Source organism: Crocuta crocuta, unplaced genomic scaffold (assembly GCF_008692635.1).
Source record: "Crocuta crocuta isolate KB4526 unplaced genomic scaffold, BGI_CrCroc_1.0 scaffold41, whole genome shotgun sequence".
Classification (NCBI taxonomy): domain Eukaryota; kingdom Metazoa; phylum Chordata; class Mammalia; order Carnivora; family Hyaenidae; genus Crocuta; species Crocuta crocuta.
In genome coordinates, this window is record NW_027529428.1 from 1,989,135 (window position 1) to 2,011,851 (window position 22,717).

The 22,717-nt window shown below is 45.3% G+C and overlaps 1 protein-coding gene and 1 non-coding gene across 12 annotated transcripts in view; one reads left to right on the plus strand and one right to left on the minus strand.

Annotated features, from left to right (window-relative positions):
* Positions 1–202: 202 nt before the first annotated feature.
* Positions 203–22,717, minus strand: part of LOC144227666 (transducin-like enhancer protein 4) — a 142,931-nt gene continuing 120,416 nt past the window's right edge. For all 11 annotated transcript variants that reach the window (XM_077759349.1, XM_077759343.1, XM_077759342.1 and 8 more), the window contains 11 exons: positions 21,682–21,735; positions 20,589–20,741; positions 19,204–19,336; positions 18,736–18,929; positions 18,154–18,230; positions 8,373–8,622; positions 7,066–7,313; positions 4,887–5,034; positions 4,364–4,514; positions 3,954–4,030; positions 203–1,885 (listed from right to left, as the gene is read on the minus strand). In XM_077759349.1, coding sequence (XP_077615475.1) covers positions 1,778–1,885; positions 3,954–4,030; positions 4,364–4,514; positions 4,887–5,034; positions 7,066–7,313; positions 8,373–8,622; positions 18,154–18,230; positions 18,736–18,929; positions 19,204–19,336; positions 20,589–20,741; positions 21,682–21,735 — 1,593 coding nt within the window. In that variant the 3' untranslated portion in view covers positions 203–1,777. The remainder of the gene's footprint in view (positions 1,886–3,953; positions 4,031–4,363; positions 4,515–4,886; positions 5,035–7,065; positions 7,314–8,372; positions 8,623–18,153; positions 18,231–18,735; positions 18,930–19,203; positions 19,337–20,588; positions 20,742–21,681; positions 21,736–22,717) is intronic.
* Positions 16,137–16,221, plus strand: TRNAR-UCG (transfer RNA arginine (anticodon UCG)). Its single transcript has one exon. It is a non-coding gene; the product is annotated as a tRNA-Arg (tRNA).

The window sequence follows — 22,717 nt, forward strand, 5'->3', positions numbered from 1 at the left end:
GTCCGTTAAGAACGTCCATCCGCTCTCCCCTCGAGGTCTTGTCAAGTGAAATTAAACACGAAACTAAAATGGCAGTAACGATAAAGGCCACATGACGCCAGCCTCCCTTGAATAAAACCAGTAATGTTCAGTGTATAGGAGTGGCAAAGCCACAGACAGAACATAAACCAGAGCCAGCAGAACAAAGAATTAGAAATGAGCGTACTAGAAGTTATTTTATGTTTAATGCTTAAAAGTCTGAACGCACAATCTACCGTTATAGAAGTACTGGTGGTCAATACGATGCATTAGAACTATGTACAATGCACAGTTTAGTATCAAAATCTTTCTACACTGTAGAGTTTTACGAAACCGTTAATGACATCAAACACTAAGCACTTAAGACACCATTTTTTTTCTGCTACCACATTAGGAACGTCAATGGACAGTCCATTTCAACTTGCAGCATCCATCCATTTCTAGTATGAAATTAAGTAATTTTCTACTTGTACAATAAAGTTTATCTACACAGTTCTCTTGATTTTGATCCATAGCAGCGAAGGCACTGTACATCAGCAGATCCACAGACTTAAAGGATTTTTAAAGCATTCAAACAAAAAATAATAATAATAAAAAACAAAAGGAGTCACATATCATAGTTGAACAGCAACAACAACAACATAAAAGAGAACACAATGTTTCTGGCACAACGGCACAGCCTGCGTCCATTTCGGGGACATCCAACCGAGACAGGGAAAGAACTGGAGGTAAAGAAAGCAAGTCCTCCTCCCAGGTGAGAGTCCATTCCTTCTGGTTTCCAGAGGGAGGTCCTTGCAAATCTTCTCTGCCGTCCTTGTTCTGTAAAAGACTTGCCCCTCAGGGAGGGGTCCCGTGAGTCTGTGCGGTTCCCAAAGAACATGCCAAAAAACAGCCCATCATTTCTCGCTAATGACAACATTGCCCGAAGGTATTCAGCTCCCTTTGCAAAGAAACGTGGCAAAAATATCCGGAAGGGATTAAGTTCTCTCTTTAGGCCAGATTTAATTTGTTCATCTGTCTATAATACAATAAAAAAAGGAATTAAAAACTTATTACAAAGACACTTGTCAACAAGTTGAAAAGGAAAAAGGAAAAAGTCCCATTACGTTTATCAAAGAGCATCTAAAGCTACAGATATATTGGTTAAAGTTGTCCAAACAGACTCAAATGAATGCAACGTGGCCTGTCATGTTCTAATTGTTCAAATTTCTGAACATTTAAAGTAAGCAGAAAACAAAAACAGAAACAAAAATCTAACAACACAGCAACATATTGCTTCCATATGTAATTATACATTACACATCTCTATACAGTCCTTAGTCTACATTTAGTGACATTTTTAATCAATTATTTTAAACCTTCCTTTCCCCTCCTTTGCCAAAAAAAGGGGGGGGAGGGGTATCAAATACAACGCATCTTCATTATCAATGCAGGAGCAGACAGCTTTATTCAGTCAAAGTTAGAAAGCCTTCTTTAAACAAAATAAATATATTACAGATATAATACATAATTCAAGATTCCGTCTCGGTTAAGTATGGTTACTCCATGTTCTTCCAGTCGAGAGCTGAAGATTTGGTATCACAGGTTCTTAATGAGTATTCACAATTCAACAGCGAGGAGGAAGTTGGGGGGTGAGGATGGGGTGAGGCCCCACAGCTACGGTGAGCATGTGGCATCGTTGGTTTTAGATGCAGGGGAGGAGAAGGGCAGAACAAAGTGCTACGGGGAGAAGGGGTCCAGTTCGCATGAAGATTTGTCCTTAATAAATAACTTCATAAACCGTGGCCTTCTTGTCCCCAGAGCCAGTGACAATGTATTTGTCATCCACAGAGATGTCACAGCTAAGCACCGATGAGGATTCTTTGGACTGGGAAGGAAACAGACACAAAAGTGAGGCACTGAAGGACACACCCGTGAGGCAGGACTGGAAAGCACACAGCGGACACAGGTCCCGATGTCCCGACAGAGCGCCGAGGCAGGGACAGACAGGCCCGACACCTCCTTCAATGGCGCGCCGGGGGGGCACTTCTCAGGACGCCGCCCGCGCTGTTTACAGGCTCCGGCACTGGGGACGCAAGGCAGCCGGCAGGCCAGGGGTACGAGCCACGGGGCTGAAGAAGCAACGCCCGGTTCCCGATCCTGCTCCCCACACGGTAAAGAGCGGAAAAAGCCCCAGCTCAGATGGCCTGGACTCAGGGCGAGCTGTGGAACACCACACACTCACTCGACCCGTCCGAGCCTCCTTCCCGGACAAACAGGTAAAGACATCTCACCTGCCTGCCACCTCAGAGTTCGAGTGGAAAATGGTATCAAAAACACTACATCTTTTCAAACTGGGAATGTAAAAATATTTCTAATAGAAAGTCTAATTTTCTCCTGTGTGAAAAAAAAGAACGCAAACCTCCAAGTGCGGAGATGTTCACCAGTTAGAAATGGACATACTTAAGAGCCCTGGATACCATGTTCAACTACACTACCTTCAAGGGGTTCAATGTCAAGTTTTAACTGAACTGTGCTCAACAAACAAAACCCCACAAGATTTTATTTTTTGTTTTTAAAGTTTATTTTGAGAGAGAGAGATAGGGAGAGTGTGAGTGGGGGGAAGGAAGAGAGGGGCAGAGAGGAGGTGGAGAGAGAGAATCCCAAGCAGGCTCTGTGGTGTCAGCGCGAAGCCTCATAGGGGGCTCAGTCTCACCAACTGTGAGATCATGACCTGAGCCGAAATCAAGAGTTAAGAGGCTTAACCGACTGAGCCACACAGGCACCCCTAAAGCCCACAGGATTTTAACCGGAACTTTGAACACACACAAAAAATATCTGATATGCAGATGTTAACCCACTACTAGTGTTTCACCAGAAAGGCTGTAAGCCAGAATACAAAAAAAAAAACCCACTGTATTAAATTATAAACTTCACGACAGCAGGAATTAGCTATTTTTGTCCTACTGGTTGTCTTGCACAGTATTTTCACTCAATATATATATTTTCTGATTCAACTGCATTGATCTACTCTGTGATGACTTAATACTACTCATTCAAGAAAACGGCAAATCTGTTTTATTCCTAAAAAACAAAACCCATCCTAAGTACAGGTTAAGAAAGGAGGTCTTCTCCAACTTGTCGATGAAATTCACACGTAATGGCCAGAGAGCAGCGAGACTGTGCGCACACACGTGTACCACATCTACCATTTGGTCCTCCGTTAAATAATTTCACACTCTACACACAGTACCACTGAGTCAATACGAACACACATTTATGAAATTAAACAAGATTTACTAAATTTTTCCGTAACACTCTTCTTTGGGGAAAAAAAAAAATCCAAGAAATAACAATACTAATAAAAGTATTCAAGCAACATGCTCAAACTTTTTAAATATAAGCATTTTAAAGCTGTAACCCACACATGAAAATCACCAAAGATATACAGCCTCTGCTCCACTGTATAATTTTTTTTAATTTTTATTTATTTCTGAGAGCGAGAGAGAGAGAGAGAGCGTGTAAGCAGGGGAGGGTCAGAGAGAGAGGGAGACACAGAATCTGAAAGAGGCTCCAGGCTCTGAGCTGTCAGCACAGAGCCCGAAGCGGGGCTCGAACCCTCGAACCATGAGATCATGACCTGAGCTGAAGTCGGATGCTTAACCGACTGAGCTACCCAGGAGCCCCAATATCTGCTCTACTGTATAAACGGGACTGAGGCATGGAGACATAGTACATCGGGCCAGTGTCTGGGCTCCCCACCCCCACCCTGTGCGGCTTGTGGCGAGGACACCAGCCTCCCTCAGGCGGAGTGTCCCTGGCTGTAAAATAGGCACACCACCAGCACCTGCCTCTAGGGCACTCAGGAGCCTTATGAAGGTGACAGAACGCAGAGAGAGCCTGCGTGACCCCCCGCCGCGAGTGAGCACACAGGAAGCCAAACAAGTTAACGTTACCTGGAATATACTGGCTCCATAAGGTGTTCTCCAGGCGTTCAGAAGGTTGTCCTTTCCAGTGCTTACAAACCATTTGCCTACAGAAAGAGGGGTTTTGTTCGGGTGACTTTATCAGATAGCCAGGATGTGCTTTACAGAGCACCCCGCTATTCACAGAAAACCCATCTCATTTGCAACAAAAGTTTCTTTTCACGGGAAAAATAAAGGTCGCTCTCCTAGATTTAGTGAGTCATTTATACTTACAAGGAGGGTAAAGTGGATTAGGACATGGCATTAGAGATACAGCACGTATGTGTAAGGAAGTAATGTAATTTACATTAATAAACTGAAGGGGCAGGTCTAAACGCCGCAGCACGAGGGCAGAAGGAGGGATTCTGGCGGACAGGAGTGGTCAGGAGGGGACCACTCACCACAGTGGGCAAACTTGAGCGACAACACACAGCTCTCATGGAGGTGTAGCTGGTATTTGTCCGGCTTGGTGACATGCAGCACTTCCACGTTACTGTTCTCCATCCCCACTGCGAGCCACTCTCCGGTTGGGCAGTAGCCCAGAGAAAAGATCTAGAATTAAAACAGGTAATAGTGATGGTGAATATGGAATAACCAGAAGGTCCTGTTTCTTCTGGGGATCGGACTTCAGTTATGAAAGAAGTCAAAATAGTTTGAATTGTACGGGAAGAAATCACAGCCAAATCCGAAGGTAGCATGATACACCTCCACAACAGAATTTAGTGGCCATTTATGTAAAATCCAATATATTAATCCTTTAGTAAAATATAAACTATTGCATTTTGACAGGAAACAATGAAATTTTCGGTTATCTAACCTAGACTCAAAAGTGACTCCATCACTTGATAAATGACTTAAACCTTAAGCATGTCCTATAATTCACAAGACCATGTCATCTAAAACATCATGGGCACAAGACCAGACCTGCGAGGTGAAGTCATGCTGCTGCAGCTGCCGCCCTTCGCGCAGGTCCCAGGACCTGACCGTGTTGTCCAGGCCGCCCGTCCAGAGCTTGGTGCCATCGTTAGAAATGTCAATGCAGCTGGCCCCGTCTGTGTGGCCCTGGAATTGCCTGGAAATGTCAAAATGGAGTGAAAACCCTTGAAAAGTTAGTTTTTAGGTGAACTCAACTCAGAGTTCATCAGTGCAGCCACTGTGGAAAACAGTATGGAGCTTCCTCAAAAGATCAGAAGTACAAATATGAGCCAGTACTTCCACTAATCATATTTACCCAAGGAAACACTAATTCAAAAAGATGTATGCGCCCCTATGTTATTTATAATACCCAAGAGATAGAAGCAGCCCAAGTGTCCACTGATAAATGGATAGACGTGGTACATGTATTTATATTGTATACACACACACACACACACACACACAGAGGAATATTCTTCTGCCATTAAAAAAGTCCTTGCCATTTGCAACAACATGGATGGAGCTAGAGTATAATGCGAAGTGAAATAAGTCAAAGACAGATCAACAACATATGATTTTACTCATATGCAGAATTTAAGAAACAAATGAATAAACAAAGAATAAAAAGACGAATAAAAAAACAGACTCCTAGAAAACAAACTGGTGGTTGCCAGGAGAGGTGGGTGGGGGACAGACAGAGAGGGTTAAGAGTACACTTACATGATAAGCACTATGTAATTGTTGAATCATTATTTTGCATTTTGAAACTAATATAACACTGAATGTTAATTACACTTCAAAAAAAAATTTAGAATTCCTCAGGGATCGATAATCATTGCCAGTCTTATTTGTAGATTTCATTTGGGTTTGCTGTATTTTCTAATTATTCAAAGTAATAATAAAGCATATTCAGAGAGAGAGATTCAAGTTTAGAGGAAATGTATTTCCTGCATTTTTTATTTCTGAACACTTAGGAAGTACTCTTCATACCAAAAAACGATTAATATAACCAACGAGAAAAAAAAATCTCCAACAGAAATAAACAAAACACACAGCTACACGTATATGCACTAACCAAAAATATATTTAAGACCTATTGCATCACTGTGATATGAAGGAAAGAATTTAAGAAGAGGTCAGGAATAACTTCCCTTCTACAAAAGCTATGATGGGCATGGGAGTAGCAGAGCAGATTTTGCCAGTGCACAACAATGCAACTGTAGGAGGCTGTGGAAGACAAAGCAGCTGTGCTCTCAGGTAAGGCACCTCCTGGGAAGAAACGCAGCATGGCTCAGCTGCCCCAGGAGCTGGTGGAATGTACAAGACACTGTGGGAGGGAGGCATTAGAAGCAACTTCTTGTTGAGAGCCCTACCCAAGATGAAACAATGACGACTACTTTGTTTTTGGTCTCATACATAGAGCTCAGTCCTGCCAAATACCTGACAGCAGAGGCCTCTCCTGACGTAGCCCCCCCACCGACGTACAACGAGGCGTGATGGCAATCCTGTCATGGCCTCCGGCAGATCACACCTCTCGCTTCCCGCTCTCGTGGGTGCTGACATCCGCTCTCGTGGGTGCTGACATCCGGAGACCATTTCAGGGCGTTACCATCAACGCCGATCCTATACAATTTCCCTTCTTAACAGACCTCGCAGTACATCTATCCACCCCTAAAGGCGGGGCTACAGACAGTCTAGACCACGTCAGAGCAAGCAGCACAAAGCCTGGGCCCGCGGCAGGTGTTGGATGACGATCTGCGGAACGAAAGAATGTGTGGCTACACGTGCCTTCTGAGGGAGTAACTCTCCACAGTAATGGCTGGTTTGCGAGCACAGATGGCAAATTTACAGACGTCTAACGAGCTCATGAGGTCACGGGAACATTATGTACATTAATTATGTACAAATGACCTCATTATTTAAAAACCTAACTTGCTGATGCTTGGGATAATGTCCAAAAAAAAGCAGAGAAACAAAACAAGTCCTCATTTGATAAGATCAAAAGTGTAGAAAATAAGAGTCTACATTAGTAATTTGTTTTAGCATCTTAAATCTTACAAGAGGCCTGTTCCTAACACTTTTTAGTATGGGAACTGTTACTTCCTCTTTCTGGACACACACAGCTCCCTGGCACAGGGCAGTCAAACCGGCTCCCCTCGGGCCCCGGTCAGGGACCTTGCTGACCCACCTCACCAGCGTCTGGTTGTGCAGGTCCCAGACCGCGATGTTGCCGTCACTGCAGCACGAGAAGCAGACCTTGGAGTCGGGGCTGATGGCCAGGGCGTAGCACGCAGGGGCCGAGGACGTCAGCTCTGCCTTGATGCGCGGGGTGGGAGCCGCCAGGTCCCAGATGGACAGAGTGCTGGCTTCCCCTCCCACGATGAGGGTGCGACCGTCAGGGAGCAATCGGCAGGAACGGATGTAGTTATCCCTGTTCTGTAGAGACAAAAGCCATCAAGAGATCACTCATGAGGAAAGGAAAACAGCATTAACATGAGAGCAGAAATCCATAAAAGTATTGTGTTCCCTCCTGGTTTTAATGAGCCATTTTTACTTATGACAATGATAAAGTGGATTAATGCTAGAAAATTACATGAAATTAGGGAAGTACTTAAACTTGATCTACAAATTTAGTGCTGAGATATTTAATCTTAATTAGCACAAAAATGCAAAGATCTAGACCCAACTCCCACCACCACCAAATCACCCAGCCGCTTGAGTCATTTGCACACACAGATACATGCACACAATGCAGGGGCCTCACAATCCTGGGGCGGCTACGTCTGGGGACCTGGCTCACTGGACCTGGCTGGTGAGAGGTCCTCCTGCCACTGCCAGAGGGTCAGGGGTCAGAGACCTGGAGGCCCCTCCTTTCTGGCCTGCATTATGGGCTGACGGGCAGCAGGGGCTAATCAAGCTGCATCGACCGGAGGCAAGACTTGATCAACGATGGCTAAGGGACAGGAGAAAAGGGCCCCTTCCAGCTCATTAGGCTCTGGGAATGTTGTGTGTGTCAAGTTCGTTATGCGGACTTAACAGTGCACTGCAGCAAAAGCTCCACAGCTGGGCTGAGGAAGACCGTCTAAGTGAGGTTTCACACACAGCACAGGGACGGGGGGATGAGAAACAGCGAAGGGGGTATTCTAGTCTGGTCTCACAATGCAACGGACCGTGAGGGCCAGGCGCTCATGCACAGAAGCCCTCTTGGGCTTCGACTTTTCTCCAACTCCCTCATCAGACAGGAAGACGGGTGGTTTGTCTGTGCCCATGTGCTGGACCGGTGAACAAAAGCTGCGCTGGGGCACGTCCACGAAGACCCGGGAACTTCCACCCCGAGGAACTGAAGGAAGACGTGCCTCTTTGGCGGCGTGCTGAGTCTCCACGCGACATGCCACCACGCGGCGGGGACAACTACCCTCCTGGGATCAATTCCCTGTGTGGCCTGTACACCCAAGTCTCACTGGCCCATCCTATTTCTGCATGAAGTACACTCACCAGACAGTCAAGCTGAGAGACGGGGCTCTTGTTGCCGGGGTGGCTGATGTCCCAGACCTTGACGCAGCCCTTCCCGCCCGTGTACACGTGTCTTGTGGGGTTGCTGATGGTCACCGCGCACACCACCTCCCCGTGGTTCAGGGTGTTGATCTGGCGCGCGTGGCGGGGGATGCCGGGTCCGATGAGGGCGTCTGGTGGGAAAGGGACGGGCTGCATCTGGCCGTCTGCAGTGACGTGGAAGGAGTATGCTCTAAGGTGGCGGGGAGGAGAGGACACAGGAAGAGGGGAATGTAAAAAATGTTCCTTAACTGATTGGCGTTAACAGGATGAAAAATAAAATATTTTTAGTGCTACTTGCACTGACATGCAAATTCTTGATCTGTTTGCAAATAGATCACATATACCTAGTACAGTAGAAAGAACATAATTTTCAGTCATGGAGCTAGATTTACGATCAAATCTCAGGCTGACTCCTTATTAGCTGCTGTGTGAACTAAGTAGTTACTTAGCCTCTCTGAACCTCAGTTCTAACCTTCAAAAGGGGGAGCATGCTACCCACACTTCATGCAGAATTAAACAAGACAGCCAATGTCTAGTATAACACCTACTCCCTCATGGTGTTCAGCAAGCCTGCACTGCTTTCTGCTCTGGGGGATTCAGAAGCCTGTGATAAGATTCTGCCTGTCCCTCGACTTGATCAAGTGGTTTACTAATGGGGATCAATAAGCCGAAATTATCAAGCTTTAAGGAGGTAAGAGTGTCTAGACTTACATCGTGAAATGACAGATGTGACACACACACACACACACACACACACACACCACAGACTTGACCATCACTAATTCAAGTAATTCCCAATGAAATTGGAACCTGGAAAGGCACCGTGGGTGACCACCGCAGAGCCCCACCTGTGAGCACCTATCAGCAGCTTCATCTCTAGTTCATTTTAAGGAGAAGCTCTACATAGGAAAGCATTTGGTTCTAAAATGCAACTTAAGGTAGAACATCTCCCTCAGCAGACCCCTATTCTAAGGGTGCGGAGGTCAGGAAGGGCCCATCAGTGAGGCTACTGTGAGGCAGGGGGTCGAGGCAGTGAGCTGGGCTTGTCTTCTACCACAGGCAATGGTCCATTTTGGAAATTGTGTCATTCTGCTTTGGCATGAAGCTCTGGAATGCGCTCCGTTTATAGGAAAAAGTTTATGAAAGACAAACCAAGGGAAAGCGTCTGTGGGTACACAAAAGATTGGAGCTTGGCTCAATCAGGGAAGTTTTAGAATCAAGACAGGCTTTGGTTCCTTAATGCAAAAATCTACAGGTTAGCCACATTCATCAAAACTCAGCCCATTACTGAGGACATGGATGTCCTCAGAAAGGATGATGGAAACGTGTGGCTGTGGAAGGCATGATGCTAGGTAGCGGAGGGCTTTTTCTTTCTCTGTAAACAACAGAGAAAGGCACAGGACTGGGTTGGAGAAGAAAAGTAGGAGGTCCGATTGCTGAGGGGGAGGGAGGCAGGAAACTAGGAAGACAAGAGACAGAAGACATTTCCTTGGTCAAATCAAAAGGACTTGGGAGACACACTGGATGTGCGACCCAAGAGAGAGGTACCGAGGAGGGCGCTAAGGCTTGGGACCCAGGTGGGTAGCCCACGGTACATCAGTCAAGTGAGGGAAGCGTGACCAAGAGGTGCAGGGAGGAAAACGGCTTGGTTTTCTTCAATGTAAGCACACTCAGGAACCTGAACAAGTTAGAATGAAGTCGAGTTATGTGGTTCTGGAGAGAGGTTAGGTTAGAAGGACAAGGTGTTGATTTTTCTTGAATGTTTATTTTTGAGGGAGACAGAGCGCAAGTAGGGCAGGGGCAGAGAGAGAGAGAGAGGGAGACACAGAATCTGAAGCAGGCTCCAAGCTCTGAGCTGCCAGCACAGAGCCCGATGCAGGGCTCAAACCCACGAGCAGTGAGATCACGACCTGAGCCGAAGTCAGAAGCTTAACTGACTGAGCCACCCCGGTGCCCCTGTGTGTGCCTATCGACTAAAAGTGACAGCTGAAGCTAAGGGAGCAGAAACAATAATCGTGTAGCAGGTTACGCAGTGAACAGACTACATGCAGGATCTAAGGGACCGGTTACGGAACCCTGACCAGCAAGGCCAGTCAGAGATGTGGATGACTCAGAGGTATGATCATGGTGGTGGAGGAGAGGATGGCCAATCACATGGCAACTTACTAAGAGATTCATCCATTCAACATGGACTTTTTAGGTTTATTTTATCTTGAGAGAGAGAGAGAGAGAGAGAGAGTGCGCGAGCAGGGGAGGGACAGAGAGACAAACAGCAGACAGAATTCCATGCAGGCTCGGCACCATCAACGTGGAGCCCAATGCGGGCTTGAACTCATGACCCACAAGATCACGACCTGAGCCGAGATCAAGAGCTGGATGCTTAACCAGCTGAGCCACCCAGGGGCCCCTCAACTTGTACTTCTTGGGTATCCCAGTGTGCCAAGTGCTACGATTGCAGGACTGAGGTTATAATAGGAAGAAAAAAGCCATATCCCCAGTTCTCCTGAAGTCACAGCCTGTGGGGAGTGGGCGGCAGGTGGGCAGGGGGGAGATTCATTAATGAGATAGTCACATAAATAATTAAAATGTTAAACGGTCAATGCTATGAACAGTGGAAGTGCACGGTACTGTGAGAGTGAGAATTTGAGAGTGAGGAAAATGGCATAAAGAAGATGGTGTGAGGAGGTGTGTGACAGACATGAAGGCCAGAGTGAGACAGAATGCTTCTTATCCACTCGGAAACTACTAATTAAATGCCTCAGATGAACCAGGCACTATCAGGTCCTGGGGAATCAGAGGTGAACAGAGTAGACAAAGTCCCTATCCTCCACACCCACATCTAGAAGGGGAAAGAGACTCATATATAAGCAGATAAATAAGGAACCTCAGACTCCATCAGATGCTGACACACACACACACACACACACACACACACACACACACACACACACACGAGCTGCCCAGGGGTGGGGCAGCGTATGAGCACAGACATGGAGGAAAGACACAGGCCCTGCACACATTGAGGGGGGAGAGAGCCAGGAAGCAGGCCTGAAGCAGAGCCGAGCAGGAATGCTCGCACGCACTCGGTGGTGAGGGGCAGGCTGAAGACATTACACAGGGCCTGGCAGGTGGTGATGAGGAGTGTGGGTATGATTCTGGGGAGAAGGGGAAGTCACAGAGACTGTGGGGCAGGGAGTGACAGGATTCAGTTCATGTTTTCCAGTGCAGCGCTGGCTGCTGGGTGAGGAGCAGACTGTAGGGGGCGCAATGGAGAAAGGGAAAGCAGACAGGAGGTCTGTGCAGTGACTGAGGGGAGCAGCCAGTGGCTAGGGTTTGGGAGACTGGGACAGCTGGGGACGGCTTTGCAACCCAAAAGATCACTCTGGCTGGGTGGAGGTAGAGGAGGGTGTGCTGGATGGGACACTGGGACTCCGGAGGTGACACAGGGAGGGGCGGGGATGAGATCGTCCCTGTGACCCTGTAAGTAACTGAACTCAAGGGACGTGGTCCAGCTAGAGGGGACGTGGTCCAAGCCATGAGACCAGGTTACTGAGGGTTGGCCCCGTGAACACCAGAGTCACCCGGGATGATGGCAGGTTCCGAGTGGAGGAAGACCCTAAGCCAAGTGTCAAGTCTGTAGTAAGTTGGGAAATCCCCCAACAAGGTGGGAGAGTGGGTACAATCCAATGGCACAAGCCTGAAAGGGTCAGAGTTTTCCCAGAAAGGTAAAGGAGTTCAGAAGAGACTGTGAGGCAGAGGGGCAGGGTCGATGACACAGCCTTCATCACCCCACCACCTTTATCACCCCCGCCCTGAGGATTCTGGGGTATTTAACAAATGGAGGGGCACCCCCTCAGAGAGCTGCAAGTGGAAGGGTCCCCTTGGGAGAGAGCCGGGCGTCCATCAGGCAAGGAGGGAGAGGCGGCAATACTTGCAGAGCAAGGCTGAGATTCTGAGCGATGACGAAGGAGAAAAAGGCTAATTGATTTAGCAATTAAAGAGGTCATGAAGACTAAATCGTAAAGGAAGGGGGAGGAAGGTTATTCCAAGTTTAGATGGTGTTATACATTCTTAATGGTAATTTACTTGAAAAGCCATCCCTTCTCTCCTCTCTAGTATCACTGAATGGCTTTTAAAAAGCTTTGAGAATTAAAGTTAAGAAAGTAGGCACACAATTTCTTTCGAGGTTTTTTGATAGGACGTTCTTCAACTCAACCACAACCACTCTGTGAGCACCTACCATGTTCTGGAACCCCTTTAAGAATTTCAAGAGACTACTTGCATTAAGGATATAATGTGGTCCTCTGTTTGCTGTTAGCACATGTAGACACTCAAGACTGGAAACAATAAAACTAGTACACACTTATCAGATTTCAGCAAACTCTTCGATTGATGTGTAGCTGGCAAACTATACTAAAATGTGTAATGAAAGCCAACCTTTCTAAAAATCAGAGAAACACAGGCTTGAAAAGCTATTCTTTCTCTATCTCATTAAATGCATCATGCCACATGCTCAGATACAGACATCGTGCTAAGAATACAAAATCAGGGAAGCCACTGGTCTTGCCCACTAGTGGCTTCTAATCTAGTAAGTAGGATGAGAAAAGAAGTATGAAGTTCTGTGCTGGTTCAAAAAGAAAAGACAAAAGCTTATTTTTCAATAGTGACATGGTAGTAGAGATAGGTTTTGTGGAATGGAAGGATCTCACCTAAGAGGGAGGAAGACAGACCGACAATTCCAGGGGGCAGAAATAACAGAATGCAAAGGCTCTAAACAGATGAGGTCCAATGATGGAAATTCCTGGACTGGTTTTAATCCAAGGATTCACTTATTCAATAACGATTCCACAGATGAGTGGTTGGGGGAGCTGGCCCAAGTACAGTCTGGTCAAATGTACCAGATGTACATACATGTATATATACTGATATGTATCTATATAGAGAGAAACTCAACATATTGACACCTAATGCCATAAAGAGGAGGGCTGTAAAACGGAAGGCCTAGAATGCCAGCTTGACAACTCGACAGAGTTCATTAAAGAGGTTTTGTGTGTTTTTTTAAAGTCTATTTATTTTGAGAGGGAGGGAGAGAGAAAATCCCAAGCAGGCTCCATGCTCCACTCTGAGCCCAACACATGGCTTGATCTCAACCACCATGGAATCATGACCTGAGCCAAAATCAAGAGTTGTACACTTAACCAACAGAGTGACCCAGGCACCCCTCACCACAGGGCTTCTGGATAGAGAACAGGCATCTCTAGGGCAACTGACAGAATAAATTTGATAGCAAGGAATACCTGGGTAGGAGGAGCAAGAGACAAATACTCCAATAATCTAGACATCAGGCGGTGGGGGGACCTGAACTAGGCTAGGATAAGGGAGCCACACTAAAAGTAACAGCGGATAGAAAATTCTGTAGGACATAATGAATGAGATGTGAGGGAGGAGCCAATAACTGCGTTTCTGAGCTTAGGAAACAAGAATCAGAATGCCAGTGGTCCTGATGGGCAATCTGGGAGGAGGACCCAGTCTGGGGAAGCACCGTGATATGATGAATTAGAAGTGTGAGTAACAAACACATGGCGTCTGGATGTCCAGCCATCACGTAGAACCACAGGGCCAGAGGGAGAGGGTACAGGGAACCAGAGAATACTGTGATCTGCACTCTTCCAAAACACGTACACACACACATGCATGTGTGTGTGCAGCAGGCGAAAGCACTAAGAGCTAAGAATGGCTCTCTGAGGAAGATGGTAAAGAGAACAGAAGCCGCTGGGACTTTCTGACAGAACTATATACTTCAAACAATCAAGGCCTCTGCAAATGGCTCTTTTTAAAACTTGCGTGCTGAAGACACTATTTAATCTGAATCACCATCCTTCTAGGAAAACGCAGCATATTTAAAGAAGGTCCTTGGCCTTCCTACCCCCATCTCATTGACCCTCTCTAAAAGGCCCAGTTCTGTAATGGTGCACTTACTTTCTCATACTTCGCAACACTTCAAGTTTTCATGGTCTCACAAGACGGGACTCGGCCTTGAATACAAAATAAAAGGTCTGGCCGCTGCGCTTTATGAAGTAGGAAAGAAAATCAGGTTCTAAGTGGCACACGAACCCACTAGCAGGTTAGCCGACCAACAAATACTTGTTGGAGGCTTACTGTGTGTCAAGCATTGTTCCTATGAAAAAACCCTGCTTTTATAAAACCAAATAAATACAACAGGGAAAAATCTGTGAGTTGTGAGCAGCCTACGGCCCATAAACCTGAGATCTTCTGTCGTGGCTACATTCACAGGCCATCCCTCAGGATAGAATTAGTACTACGGTTTTGATTGAATAGTTTTCTACTATTTAGAGATGTCTCTCATTCAAGTAGCAGGTGAGGGGAAAAGTCCATTTTAGGCTTATGCTGAAATTAAACTATGTTATCATTCCAATTACACATTGAGTGGAACTCTTGCGAGTTCACTAGAATACAAGAGGACCCAATGTGAATTATTAAAGAAGAGCTGCTTTATTCATTAGTTTGAAACATGCATTTAATTATAACTTTTGATAACATCAAGCGACTCATTCTGTAAAAATAATTAGGATAGAGATACACAACTGTTTTAAGTCTTTCTGGAGAAAGGCAGTTTACTTTGTGTGTGTGGTAAGGGAAAAACGTTTAGGTGATTTATTATGTTTTATGTTCTCACACGAAAGTATAGTTGCTTCTGTTAAAAAACATACACAAGATAAAGTTTCAGAATTCTGCATCTTAAGATCTGAAGAGCCACCTAATTGTTATAATCATTTTTTTCTGTAAAAAACTGTAATAAAAATATATTATCTCTATATGCATACATGAATGTGAATTTACAGGTCTTGACACCCTCCTGTATAAAGATGCACCAACTGACAGGGATATGGAGTCTAATTTACTCAATCTAATCTTCTTGGGCCATCGCTGCCCACTACAATATGTTCTATTGCATAAGCCGCTGAAAAACTGATAATGCCCTGGAGCAAAGCTAACCAGGAAATGCTGCCGTTGACTGAGTAGCCGCCCTATACCAAACATGGTACTAAATATATAACATCTTATCTTATTCCATGTTTACGCCCTACCTGTCAGGGAGGTGCTGTCCCTGGTTTATAGATGAGCCAACTGCAGCTCACAAAGTTAAGAAACTGTCCTAAGATTGTCCACTGGCAGAGTAAGAATTCGAATTTTGATCTGTCACACTCCAGAACTCACTCTGTCGACCACACCTTGCTGTATTTAGGATTCCTAATGTCATCTGCCCATTGCATTAGATGTGGCTCTACTACCCCCAGGAACAAAAATTCGCAGCCATCCTCAAACCCATCAATCTTCCCCAAAGGATCCAAACAGTTGTTTAATGCTAAGAATCAAGACGAGGGCAAGGAAAGGAGCCTAGCTCAAGGCTTGGAAGTGTCTCCTGAATCAGATTAGCTCTAACTCGACAGTGGTTCCAATGGCCCAAACCTACACCAGGATGGTCATTCTTCTTCTTCTTATACACCTGCCACACCTCTGTCCCCCTCACTCCTGGGCAACAGCTGGGCCAAGAAGCACCAGCTCTTTCGTTCCCATGGTTAAACTCCAGTTTGGTGGAAGAGCTAGTTAGCTAAGTGGTGACTATGTAGTACTTGAACCTGGGATGATACCTTTTCCCTAAAAAAACCTCTCCATCGGGGAGCCTGGGTGGCTCAGTCGGTTAAGCGTCTGACTTCGACTCAGGTCATGATCTCATGGTTCGTGGGTTCAAGCCCCACGTCGGGCTCTGTGCTGATAGCTCAGAGCCTGGAGCCTGCTTCAGATTCTGTATCTCCCTCTCTCTCTGACCCTTCCCTGCTCATGCTGTCTTTCTCTCTTTCTCAGAAATAAATAGAACCTTAAAAAAAACAAAAAACAAAAAAACAAAAAAAAAAAAACCCAAAAACCCTCTCCATCTCCATGGGATCACTTGGAACTCATAGGCACTGGAGTTATTTGATTAATCCTATGACCTTGTTATTTAGTCACTGCTTGAAAGAGACCAAACTTTCACCTTCAAATCCATCAGAGTTCTCAGTCAACAAGACTTCTAAGTCAGTCAACAACTATTTGCAGAACACGCAGGCACACAGAATTTTATGGTAATGGGTATTTATACCTTCGATTCTCAGGGAACTCAAAGTCTAATTTGCTTTGCCTCCCTTATTAATCAGTCAAATATTTACGGAGCAACTTGGCTATGGAGCCAGCATTGTGTCTGATGCAACAGGGAAGTTTAGCATAGATCAGTACAGACACAAGCTACACACAGGAAACAACACAGTGATAACTAAGTGCCTGAGTTCACAGAAGTGAGTAAAGAAGCAATGGGAGATCAGAGAAGAAAGAGACTGGCTGGCTCACTTGCAGGCTCTCTCTCCCCCACCCCCCTCTCCCCCACATTCATTCACTCATTTAAAAAGTATATCTCGTGAGCACTGACTATGAACCAGGTACCATTCTAGGCACTGGAGTTACTTCCACAACTGAATAGCAAAGCGTTCTGTTCTGCTCTCACAAAACTTCCATTCAAGCAGGGAGAGGCAGATAATGCCTATAGACAAGCATAAAAAAGGCAAGCGGTTGAAAAGAACAGTGATGGGGAGAGTAAAGGAGAGAAGGATGCTATTTTAGATAGGGCTGTCAGGGCAGAATGCTCTAGTAAGTGACATTTTAGCAGACACCTAAAGTTGAGACCATAAGCCCCAGAAAAGGTACTGTAGGCCTTCCAGTAAGAGCAAACGCCCCAAAGCCGGCAAGCCACCAGGGAGGCCTCTGAGAGAAGGAACTTGGCTGCTACTGAGGGTCAAGTGTGGACAGGAGAGGGAGGTGAGAAAGCACCAGCCGGGGGGAAGCAACGTGTACGGCATGTGTAGGGCCAGAGAGGAGGCCAGCAGGAAGGGCTGTGGGAACAGATGCACACACATGACTAATAAGGCGGAAGGGTCGGCGGGGAGGCTTCCCAAAGAGGGGACGGAGGAAGCAGCCTGCGATTTTAGGGGATAAGCCCGTATTATTTTATCATTAAGTCTTTGTATCTGGGAAGAGGAAGCCAGAGAGCAGAGAGAACCGTGCACAGGTAGTAATCAAAAGGCACACTGGACTGAAATGAAGGATGCAGAACGAGATAACGTGAGAGACTGGAATGTGCAAGAGGTTGGAAAAACTGATGTGTGCGTTTTGCCTTCATAATTCAAGGAGGCTGTGAATACAGATGCTCCAAATACTCGCTCACGGGACAAGAAGCCAAATGAGCAAGTCACCTTTTCCACAAGCACAATTGAGCATAAGACCACACTTCTTTCTTTTCACAGCCTTTGAAGTTTGGCACGTCTTTTCCCAACACACTCAAATTGTGAGCATCCAGGTTTGCACAGAAGACAGTTTTTTTTTTTTTCCTCCCAAGGCAACAAAAGAATTCAGTAACAGACGTAGAGAAGACCTGACTGCAGGAGATGCCTCAGTAATTTGCATTTCCATATTAGAAGCTCAAGATTTTAAATTGAAAATACAAAACCCCACCTCATTACTTCTTTCCTTGTGCGAAGAGAAAATGGAAAATTCTTCGCGAGGCAACAGCGTGAGCCTCGGGAACTCCCCCACACCGCCTAGCAGCGCTTGGTCTGAAGGGCCGGCCGGGTCCCGGGGCCCGGCTGGCAAAGGGCATAGGGGTACTCACGGTTTTCCTCCAGGGATGCCTGTCAGGTTTGGAGGTATTGCTGGCACGCGCATGTGATGGTGTGGGTCAAATCCAACCTACGATTTCCCCAAGCAAGACAACAAAAACAAGCACAGTTACATGAACTCATCTTGGCCAACTTGCTACCTCTCTAAATCCTGGGAGAACACAGCCTTTAAAATAGGGTTTTAGAAATATATTTACAGAACCATCTACTGGGGGGAAAGATAGGATGTTTATGATTTCAGTGGTAACATACCAGGGGGGGCGAACCATACATGAAAAAAAAAAATGATATGTATAAGTGTTGAAGCTTAGGATGGAAACAAAGGGTTCATTGCACTCATTATTATTTGCTCTGCTCTAATGGGCTTAAAATGAAAAGCAAACATAAAATAACAAGGACAGTTTCTCACCTTAGAAAAGAAAATGGTTCTCACGACAGAACTGCATGGAGTTTAATTTACAAATATGACAGGTTCCCCTACAAATACCTCCACTTATATAGGCTGTGTTCACAAATCTGCCTGGCAGTCCCGTGGGCTGTGGACGAGCCTGATTCTGTAAGGACCACACGCATACCACTGGTGATCTCCCGTAGGCGGCGGCGGCGGCAGCGGCGGCGGCGGCTGCGCTCATCTGCGGAGAAATGTTGTGTAGCCCAGCGTAGGCGGCGCCCGGGCTGGTCAGCTCCCCGTTCATCCCGGCATGGGGCACGATCCCAAACGGGGTTGGGTATGGACAAGGGACTGCCATCGGGGTCCTCAGGCTGGAGGCTACAGACCAAACGGGAAGGAGGGAAGAGAAAAACCAAGAACACAGGAAACTAAGTTAGGAAGATGCTAACATATATGTTTAAGGAGCCAGGGTTCAGATGAGCTTACTGTGGTAGTCTCAAAACCCAAAAAGCATCAAGGTTTAGATCAAATAATTCTAACAGCCTTACAATGCTAGTCATTAGTACTCTTAAGGTATTGCACTCTTTACACTGCTTTAACTTCTTTAAAAACAAAAAGCATAAATATACAGAAAATCTTTCTTCTTACTGACCCAGGGGGTCGACTCCTGGTGGTTTTCCAGGTACAGGCCTCAATCCAGGAGTGGAGTTGCTGCCTGGGGTGGGTGCATCAGTTCGTGGAGTAGGAGTATTGGATTTTGAAACAGGAGTGGTAGATTTTTCATTCTAACAAGAGATGGAAGAGAATACAGCAGCAATTAGAGCACAGTTTTAAGACTGGTGTTAAACATTTAAAAGGGCAAATCAGAAGGGAAAAGGAAAAAAAAAAATGGAAAAGATTCTTCAGCTTGGACCTTTATTTTCCTAAAAAGAACAAACCTACAAACAAAAAGAGCTCCCGGAGATCACAAAACCAGTGTTCAGGAGTGTATAAGTTGAAGCCGAATTCAGTGTAGAGTAGATGATTTCTAGCAAACTGGTCTCAGTCAGACAGAGGCTGACAAATCATGACGGCCTGACTGTGACCGACCACTTGCTGGCTGCTCTGATTTAAAGCTGGTTGAGCTGGGTTCCTGGTGGACTGGTCATGTCACAAGGTCTCCTGGTTAACGGGTCCCATTAGGACAGACCCGAGCCTGAACTGTCACAGAGATCAGCACAGAGGAGTTGCCAATACGAGAAGGCCAGAAGGCCAAGAGGAAACAACAGAAAAAAAGAACTTAATGTAGACCTGTGCCCGACACAGCCCCTCAGCTGCGGACAAATGGAGGAGTTTTCTTTCCTTTAGCTGTGAACTCAGAAGGGTAGATGAAAACTGAATTTGTCTTTTCTTTTTTTTTTAAGTTATGTTACAAGGAAATAACTGGCGAGGAAAAAGGAAGATATAGTACACAAAAATGCAATTAACCACACAGCCACAGAAGAAGGGGGTATGGGGAGATTACCCTGATTTGCAAGCAGTTTCATTTTTGCATCCGTGATTTGTGGTGTGAGTCAAGGTAGACTTTTGTAAATGACAGATTACTTCTTAGATAGGAAGGGAAAATTATTGCAGTCGTATATAGCTCGGTAATTCAAACAAAGCTAGCAACAAAATCACATCTAAGCCCAAAACAAAATTTACCGTAAACCATAGGTGACAAAGCCATCTCTGTAACTCCAGAGTGTATTTCTTCATCTTCGCTAAGACACATTTCACTCAATTTCCCCACATCTCTCCCTTTTCCTTGCAAAAAGACTCATAAAACATACATCTATCACTGGTTAAGTCAGTGAACCCATTCTGTTCCAAAAGTACTTTTGTCAATTAACCATGAATACTGAATATCTATATCTATATCTATCTATATCTATCTATCTATTGAAATAAGAGTCCTATAGAAAATGTGAAAAATACAAAATACAAAATTTACAAAATAATCAAAGCCAACCATCTCAAAACAGGCAACACTAAAAGAGAGGACAAAGACCAGCTTACAAGGCTAAGCTCTTTGGATTTGGAGGAAGGAGTGCTGCTGGAGGATGCGATAGAGGCTGGACTGATGGGGGCATCTTTCTTGAGCAGGCGCGTCTTGTCCAGACCGTTCTCTCTCGGGGAATGTGCTGGGCTCCCTCGAGGGGAAGATGGGTCCTGCAAAGGAACATCAAGGGCATTAATGCAGCACAGCACATTCACAACGCCGGAGCACTTGGGTGTGGATGTTTCTAGCGGAGGGCATGGAGCAGTGCAAAATGTTCTGTGACAGATAATAATAAGACTCATCAAGTTGCTCAAGAAAATATGTGGTATTGAGGTCAAAGAAAATACAGTATTTATAGTACAGTCACCCCTTGGACAACATGGGATAGACCTGTGCGGGGCCACTTACGTGCAGATATTTTTCTTTTTTGATAAATACAGTACAGTACTATACAAGCATCTTTTCTTCCTTATGACTTTCTTAGTAACATTTTCTTTCTCTAGCTTCTTTATTGTAGGAATACAGTATGTAACACATATAGTACACAAAATATGCGTTAACCAACTGCTCATCTTATCAGTAAGGCTGCAGGTCAAAACCAGGCGAAGTTTTGGGGGAACCAAAGTTATATATGGCAGTATAAGGTGTAGACTAGCTGAATCACTATGTGGTACACATGAAACTAATACAACATTGTGTGCTAACTATACACTTAAATTAAAAAAAGAAAAAAAGGAAAGTTATGTGTGGATTTTTAATACGTGGGAGGCTGGCACCCCAAAACATCCCCTCCACCACCTCCACTGTCCAAGGGCCAACTGTAATTATTGAAAACAAGAATCAGAACCCTATACATCTGCAAGTTGCCTGTCCGTGAGACCTGCAGGCTGACCCCAGAGGTCTGGTGTGTGTTCACGGTGACAGCAAAACGCACCAGTACTTCATAGAAAAGAGTAGCAATTAAAAAAGAGAAGACATAAAAGCAGTAATACATACATTTTTCATGTAAACAAAAAGTGGGTCCCTTTAGAAATGAGGCACACACTTTGCACACTAACTGCCTGGACACGAGCCACTGTGACAGCGGGTGAGAGCAGGATGTTTACGTACCTCATTGGAAACGTCCACCACCAAGTTGTCGTCACTCTTCTCAGCATCACTGTCCTGCATTGACAATGGACAAGCGTCATCTCCTTCCCCAGCGCACATGCACGAAGGGCAGATTTACCCGAGAGAAGTCCAGACTAATTCCTCACATCTTATAAAAACGAACTGTGCCAAACAGTGCTAAACACGTAACAACCTACTATGTTCTTTAATCCCCATGGTGATGTTATAAGCGAGATAATACGATGATTCCCGCTTCACAGTTTTAAAAAACAAAACAAAACAAAACAAAAACCCAAAAAACAAAAAACCCTGAAGCTTATGGCCTGCCTGTTATTCCAGAACAGAAGTTAGCATGACTGGCTAAATCCAGCCTCTAGCTGGGTGTGGTTTGTTTTCTCAGTGTTTTTGTGGGTAAGTAGCTACCCTTTTAAAATTGGGATTTCATTCTTTCTCATTGTCAAGTAGTATTCCATCATACGTATAAACCATATCTTCTTTATCAGTGGATGGACATTTAGGCTCTTTCCATGATTTGGCTAGTGTTAAAAGCGCTGCTATGAACATTGGGGTCAATGTGCCCCTATGCATCAGCACTCCTATATCCTCTGGATAAATTCCTAGCAGTGCTATTGCTTGGTTGTAGGGTAGGACTATTTTTAAGTTTTTTGAGGAACCTCCATACTTGGATGCAACTGGAGGGTATTATGCTAAGTGAAACAAGTCAGAGAAAGATATATATTTTTCACTCATATGTGGAACTTGAGAAACTGAACAGAAGACCATGGGGGAAGGGAAGGGGGAAAAATAGTTACAAACAGAGAAGGAGGGAGGCAAACCACAAGAGACTCTTAAATACAGAGAACAATCTGACGGTTGTTGAGGGGGTCAGGCAGGGGAGAGGGGAAAATGGGTGATGGGCATGGAGGAGGGCACTTGTTGGGAGGAACACTGGGTGTTGTATGTAAGCGATGAATCACAGGAATCTCCGCTGAAACCAAGGGCATACTGTACATGTTGTATGTTAGCCAACCTGACA